Source organism: Asterias rubens, chromosome 12 (assembly GCF_902459465.1).
Source record: "Asterias rubens chromosome 12, eAstRub1.3, whole genome shotgun sequence".
Lineage (NCBI taxonomy): Eukaryota > Metazoa > Echinodermata > Asteroidea > Forcipulatida > Asteriidae > Asterias > Asterias rubens.
In genome coordinates, this window is record NC_047073.1 from 10,387,410 (window position 1) to 10,395,090 (window position 7,681).

The window sequence follows — 7,681 nt, forward strand, 5'->3', positions numbered from 1 at the left end:
GCAACAAGGACGAATTTTCAGCAATCTGTGCTGTAATTAAAAACAATCTTTTATTTCAGTGTAGGCCCCTATCCCAATTTTTTCAATGACCGAATGAACTAATTATTATTTAGTTCAACAAACTAATATAAAGTTTGATCCTCTCTCTTTTGTGTAACTTCTAAACCACGCCCCCTGTCAATTCTTTTCTCTAGCGCCCTCATGTGGTGACTATTGTGACAACTTTTTTATCGTCATCTATCCCAAATATCGCTCATCCATCATGCGCGCTCAAGATTCGAAGGTAGCTCGCCGTATTTTCTACCGCTAAACCTTCTTGTTTAGTCAAGTTTTTACCCTGATTTGACAGATGTGACGAGAACCAAAAGGTAGGGGTTACATCCTTAAATATACATGAGATGATTTTGTCACAGTACATTGAGCATTTTGTAATGATTGGCAGGTTTATTGAAGTGTATTTTTACGCTCTGTTGTCGACAACAAAACCGTAATCTGGTCAATACGATCACATCAAACAATGCAAACAAAGCGAGTGCATTCAATCGAGAGTGACACTGACAGACACACAATAAATGGCGTGCGGAGTCCAAACTGCACAATGATTGTATGTAAACACAGTGTTGTTGAACAATGGTGTTACATATGTACATTGTTCGTAGTTGTGATAATCGTAACCCTCCCTCCCTCCTGACGTTGCGATTGTACAGAGTATAATGATAATACATAATGGATAAACAAATCGTTCCTAGAATCTGCTTTTATTATTGAAATTTATTCTTTGATTTGAATTTCTTTGACTTGACATGTTTTAATTTTACGATGGATAATTTTGTAAATATTTATTTTAAAGTAAAGTTACCGAATGACTGCACATACATTTTTTTGTGTGGCTAGTTGCGAGTTCATGACCCTCCTCCCGGTTCGCCGTCTGGGAGGAGGGTTACGTTATATCTCAATTATCGCAACTAGCCACAAAAAAGGTATGTGCAGTCATTGAACAACAAACTGAGGAAGATGAAATTGATTTTATAATCGGTCAATTTACAATTGACGTTGCAGAGTCAATACAAACAATACATTTTATTGAGAAAGCTAACTTTTTGGCTTATAGAATTATTAAAAAAAGTTGATATTGAAACGAAGGTCCAAGATTGTACTTGAAATTTTTAAAAGTGCAAAAACCTAAGTCTGTGGTACTAGGCCTACTTTTGATTTGTGTTTTCAATTTATTACTTTTCTAAAAATAATGAATGGTTCATGGATAAACAATTAATGCCTAAGAATTTCCCAATCAAACTCTTTAGTTTTAAAGAAACCCACACAGTGAAAAAAAAAACGCTGCAGGGCGCCGGTAAAACAAACACATTATAATGCCATGTACACATACTATTCTATGGCAAGAGGATACTGTTTGTTTTGCCCACGTACCGTACTAACAGCGTTCTAATTAAAGTGTAATTAGGTTACAGTTCAATATCTGCTGTAGATGAAGTTGTCTTTGGGAATCCATATTTTTTTGCTTTCACATTTGTTTGTTGGCCTACTACTAGCTTCCTTGAGTCTTTAAATTTTTTCAAAGGGAAAAAGATAGAAAGAAAAAAACTAAAAGAAAAAATCACAGAACATATGAAACAAGATAATTTGTGGACAATTTTCCCCCTCTCTACCATTTTTGGCATCTCAAAGTGAAGTTAAAGGCAGTGGACACTATTGTTAATTACTCAAAATAATTATTAGCATAAAACCTAATTTGGTAACGAGTAATCCATGGGGAGAGGTTGATAGTATAAAACGTTGTGAGAATCGGCTCCCTCTGAAGTGATGTAGTTTTCGAGAATGAAGTAATTTTCCACCAATTTGATTTAGAGACCTCAGATTTAGAATTTGAGGTCTCAAAATCAAGCATTTCAAAGCACACAACTTCGTGTGACAAGGGTGTTTTTTCTTTCATAGTTATCTCGCAACTTCGCCGACCAATTGAGCTCAAATTTTCACAGGTTTGTTATCGTATGCATATGTTGCTCCACCAAGTGAGAAGACTGGTCTTTGACAATTACCAATAATGTCCAGTGTCTTTAAGCTGGCATAATGGCCAAAACTGGATGGTGATTACACACAGTGGCTTGCACAAAGTTTCACAGTACGTGTAAACTAAGATACACAAACAGTTGTCCATAGCTACCTGCCTCATCGTTAAACGAGACACAAGAGGGATAAATACTTAATTAACTGTCACACAACCCCCAGTCTCGGATATTAATTGTTTACTCAGCCCTTTCATTACTAACTGCCTCTGGTGTTTTGTTGAAACAGCGATGACTGCCAATAATATAGACAGCTTGAACGCACAGATGGCTGCGAAGATAGCTAAGGAGTCACAGGTCGGCATGGGACGTTCCAGTCTCTTCGCTATTGCAAGGCAACCTCACAATACTGGCTCCAAGAGCTATGTATCCCTCGGAGTGGCACCCACCCATGATGATGACGACTTCGCGCCCCAACAGAAAGTGGAATATGAAAACTCCTATAGAATGGAACCAGCTACAAGGTGGGTAGTGGATAGAAAAAAATTACATCATCCAGTCACTGGGGGGTCAGGCCTGGAATTTCATTTTTGTACATGTTGAAAGGGCAAGGCAATTTGTATTTTGCAAAGGGCACTTCCATTAGAAAATCTTAAAGTCAATGGAAAACTCAATTTATTTTTCAAGAGTAAATTCATCCTCTGCATCTTTTTAATGATCCACTACACTGGGCAGAGTTGAGTTTAATGTTTAATTCATTATGAAGTCATGAAAATTCATGAGCGACACAGTTGGTTCACCAAACAGGTAGTCGTGATTTTGTAGTGGCGACTATTTTTGTAGTAGACGTGGCGGCACGATTAACCAAGGTAGTTGAATAGTCGTGACTGCGACACTATCCGCACTAGTCACCTAGGCCTAGTTCAAACCAAAATTGTTTAAAATATACACAGTCCGTTTTCCTTACAAGTGGTTTATTACTTGAAATCTTGACGAGTGTAATTAATTATCGCTAGCTTAGTAGACCCTTCTTTTTTTCTTTGCACAGATTTGTTCCAGAGAAAGTGAGACCAATCTTAATTGAGACGTTGGAGAAGGAATTGGAGAATATGGAGTACGAACCCGTCTTATGCAGTATGCAAAGTAAAAGCATAGCTCAGGAAATCAAACTCAGGGTCAAGGCTTTGAATTATGCCAGATTCAAGGTTAGTAGTTCTACTAAGAAAAACAATAGAGGGGTACCATTGAAATAACCATTTATCAATGTAAAAACATGGCATTTTGGATGGTTACCTGTTTCTGCTAAGTAAAGTTTACTTTGCTTAGCAATTATTTGGATGAGTAAATCAATTCCCATCCCCTAGTTTACATTAAACACACCCATCAGCCAACCTGTGAAAGTGGTTTAAATGGTAAGTTGCTCTAGCAACGCAAAGGTCGTGGGTTCGAATCCAACCTAAGTGATTTGCCTCTGTTTTTTTTTTTCCACAGAACTCGGGAAAGAGTTTACAGTGATTTTAAAATACACATTGGTGTATGGGTAAAAAACAAATTGTATGGAAACCTTTTATTGCCTTTAATAAAGTAAAGATCTGTTTATCATATGCCCGACTCAGATTGTGTGCCTCGTTAACATCGGTGAAAAGAGAGACCAGGACGTGAGGCTGGGAAGCCGGTGCCTATGGGATTCCAGCAGGGATAACTTTGCCTGTGCATCGTATGAGAACCCGTACATCTACGCCACGGCCACCGTGTATGCTATCTACTATGAGTAACACGCATCTAGATATTCTTCCGGAGGAGTATTAAACCCGGTTCATACTCCCTGCGAAAGCAAATGGGAAGCGAATTTTGACGCCACAAATTAGCAATGAATAGTTTGTTTCAGTTGCCTTTGTGCTTAACTCCTGCAAAGCACCCGCTGCGAAAACAGCCATGTGAGGTCAAAATTCACTATCCATTATTCCCATTAGCAGGAAGTATAAACCTAGCTTCAGGCTGTGTCGGAATTAGCGGCTTCAGCTACGGCTATGGCTGGATTTTCTCATCATCATGCATTGAAGTATAGGACTTACTTAGCGACACCCTTAGCAACGGTTGTAGCCGCAGCTGTAGCCACCAATTTAGATACGGCTTGAGGTACCTTGATATCATTATGTTGTTGTTATTCAATGTTAAAGATACTATCTCTTTGCTTTCACTGAACAATTCAATCCATCTTAACCTTTGACCTTCTATTGAAGCTGAGGCTTAAGTGTGTACAACCATGGTAGGTCAAAGGTCAAAGTCTGAAGCTCTGATTTGTTCAGCAAAAGCCCAACGTTCAATAAGTTTTTCTGAAATTTGTATTCACAATGAAATGCTCGGAAATTGTTTGATTCTAATGAGTTGGTTTGACTAAAGTATGTACCTTTAGCAAAGCTGCCTTCAAAACAGTACCTTAAAGTGATTTATCCTTAACTTTCAGTTAAAACTGGTTGGTTTTATTTAGTGCAATTTATACAAAACAGTACATTTATTTGGTGCAAATAGACTCTTCATTTGAAAAGGGACTTCTTTAAACGTGAAATGCACAAATGCATTTTTAAAATTTTTTTTATGGTGATGATGCTTCACACAGTTTTCTGTGCTAAAGGGTACCTCTATGATGACAAGTTTAATTCACTTTGGCAGAATTTAAGGGGCATCAAGGCAATGACACATGACCTAGAGACAAAAGCCTCCATTGCCTATAAGAAGTATCGGGCCTGTATGTTTATATTTTATATTTTGTTTGGGACCTATCCTCAGAAGTGTTTCCTGGACTTAATTCCAAGAAATCAAAATGTTTACCATTCTATAGTGCCATTCCTTCAACTCAAGGAATTGTTTGTCTTGATCCCTATTTTAAGCACAGTTTCTAAGCGAAGAGATTTGATGAACAGGGTATTAAGTTGTATTTCTTTTTTTTTAACAGAGGGTTCATTCTATATAGCTGCTAAGTGGAGTAAAGGTGGTTAAAGATTTGAAAGTGCTGCTTAGCACCAATAGGCTACAATCTTAGAATGAAATGTGATGCATATTGTGTATGCCTGGGTTTCTTTTTTTCTGTAAATATTTTTCAAACCTTTTTTGCTTAGCAGCTCTTTTGAATCAGAATACTGGACATTTGACATGCAGTAAAGGTGTAAACTTTATTGTTGAATTTTCCTTCCATTACTATTTGTTGGAGTTTGCTACTTTTTTGAGTTGGAAGTGCATTATCTGTTTGTTTATGAAGTTTTGCTGGTGAACTTCCAGCACTGTTAAAAGTATTAGACATTGCAAGTTACAGTACTTTACATGTTCGGATTACTTAATTGCTGTTGTTGTTTTGGGGTTGTTGTTTTGACGCTCCACCCCAAACCCCTCCTCATGGGTAGACAGCCTTTGGCAAAATGCTTATAGCGCTCGAAACCAACGCTCAGTGTCGCTCATGGTCCTCCAACAATATTATCTCTGGCCAATATTTTATTCTTAAACCGCCTCATCAGCTTCCTTGGGAGTATGTATCCTGTGTTGCCAATATGTAGCGCCCCATGATTCAGAAGAACTATCTATGCCACAGGTACCCACTTCGAGGCGATGAGAAGCAAGTGTCATGACTGGGATTCAAACCCTCATACCAATGACCGAGACACCTGTGCTAAATTTTATGAAGCTGTTAAGCAGAAAATATAGCTGAGCAAATTTCTATGCTAAGCAAAACAAAAATAGGGGGCAACAGTCACAAACATGTTAAATTATATGGATTTATGGCTGGTAACCAGTTTCTGCTAAGCATTATTTGCCTGTGCTTAGCAAGTTTTTTTTGTTACAAGCTATATGAAAATCGGGCTGAGAACTTGAGTCTGACGCACTTGAACTGCTCAGCCTTGAGCCCATGACATGCCTGTCTACCAGTATTTTGGAGTTACTAAAAATAAACTGTCATTTTTGTACTTTCTGCATGTGTTAATTTATTAGTGGAATCAAATCATACAGCCTTGCCATGTAAATGTCAAATTTTAGTATTCTACAAAGTTTTTAGATCAAATTTATGTAATAAAGAACAAGTTTAAGGTTGGCCTTCAAGCTTTGCCATTTCATGATGAACTGTAGTTTTACTGTTGCAATAACCTCAAAACATCTCAAAAATAAAATAGTGCATTATTTCTAAATATAGTTATTTAGTATAGTTAAAATTGAGTCTCAGTTTGAGCTGAATATCAATTTATACCATTGTATACACAGTTCCGCAATTACACACATAACTTGCAATATATCATTTTGATTTTGTATTAACATGAATTAGTAATCTCCATACTTAGTTTTTGTATCACATTTTTATTTGTTTATTAGTTGTAAAATCTTACAGCAGTGTACTTGTACACCGTATTATTATCACATTTCTATCTGTATTCATTGTTAGTCTTTTAGCAGATTATATTTTTTGTTCAATGTAAGGCTGAAGCTGTACCTTCTTATAGATTTGAGAAAATGTAATTTATTGTTAGTTATTAGCTCGCAAACTGCTACCAACCAAAAGGACTTATATGGTATGAATGCAAAAATACGAGGTTGAAGAAATAGTTAACGGCCTGACGTTTTGACCCTAGCAGTGTCTTTCTTGAAGGCTTAAAAGAGAAAGTCTATGCTAGGGTTGAAACGTCAGGCCATTAACTATTTTTTAACCTTACAAATTTGTAGTTCTTTTTCACTTGTAAGTTCAATATTTCTTTCATGTCTCATGTGTTCAATACTTTATACAATAAGTACATTTCACCACAAGGTTCAAATCCTGCTTCCGTAAAGCCTTAAATTTCTTCACATGTTGTATTTTGATAAAATTGTTACGACTATTTTAAAAAGTTTTTACTGTTGCATATTATATGAAAAATTAAATACCGTCCTGTATTTATTTATTCTATACATTTGAGTGTTTACTTGTTTTGTGTATGCAAAATGTGTTATAGTCTGGTGATATGCCCTAATTGAATACTTGGTTGTTTTGATATAGTTAAGGCTGGGGATAAGACCAGTACAATCGACTAGTTTAATTGAAGATTAAAGGAACACGTTGCCTTGGATCGGTCAAGTTGGTCTTTGAAAAGCATTTGTAACCGTTTGTTATAAAATGTATTTGGTTAGAAAGATGTTTTACAAGTAGAATATAATGATCCACACTAATCTTCTTTGAAATTGCGTGGTTTTCCTTTCTTTCGAGCAAACACAGGCGACCATTTAAGTACTCGGTACTCATATTTATTAATCCATCCTTCCACCATGGTTAATCTTAAAACGAAATGGTGCCTTGCCAACTTCTCATGAAAGCTGTGGGACATCTTAAAGTTTGTCCCGTTGTTACACAGAGAATCTTACATCATCCATTAATACCAACAACAAGTCAAGAAAATAGTTGACATTCCTAGTTCAATGAAGCATAACCCTGTATAGAAGAGGCGCTAGAAGAAGAATTCAGACCGCTATACGCCAGAGGATACACGTCAATACCTTACATTAGTAAATCAGTACTATCGAGAAACGATGTATAAAAAAGAGGAGCCGACTGGGGTTTACACTGACTTGCCATTCGAAACATTTTCCGCATTATTTCGACTGAAAGCTCCAGTCGATCACAAACGCAACAACAAACGAGG

At 36.8% G+C, this 7,681-nt stretch overlaps 1 protein-coding gene across 1 annotated transcript; it reads left to right on the plus strand.

Moving 5' to 3' along the window:
• Positions 1-265: 265 nt before the first annotated feature.
• Positions 266-7,067, plus strand: LOC117298040 (tctex1 domain-containing protein 1-like). The gene is made up of 4 exons (XM_033781267.1): positions 266-368; positions 2,314-2,548; positions 3,073-3,229; positions 3,641-7,067. The coding sequence occupies exons 2-4, from the start codon at positions 2,316-2,318 to the stop codon at positions 3,797-3,799; spliced, it is 549 nt and encodes a 182-aa protein (XP_033637158.1). The 5' UTR covers positions 266-368; positions 2,314-2,315; the 3' UTR covers positions 3,800-7,067.
• Positions 7,068-7,681: the final 614 nt, after the last annotated feature.

Coding starts and splice junctions, on each gene's coding strand:
- LOC117298040 (XM_033781267.1), top strand. CDS start 2,316: ATGACTGCCAATAATATAGACAGCTTGAACGCACAGATGGCTGCGAAG. Junction 2,549..3,072: donor AGAATGGAACCAGCTACAAG/GTGGGTAGTGGA, acceptor TTCTTTGCACAG/ATTTGTTCCAGAGAAAGTGA. Junction 3,230..3,640: donor TGAATTATGCCAGATTCAAG/GTTAGTAGTTCT, acceptor TGCCCGACTCAG/ATTGTGTGCCTCGTTAACAT.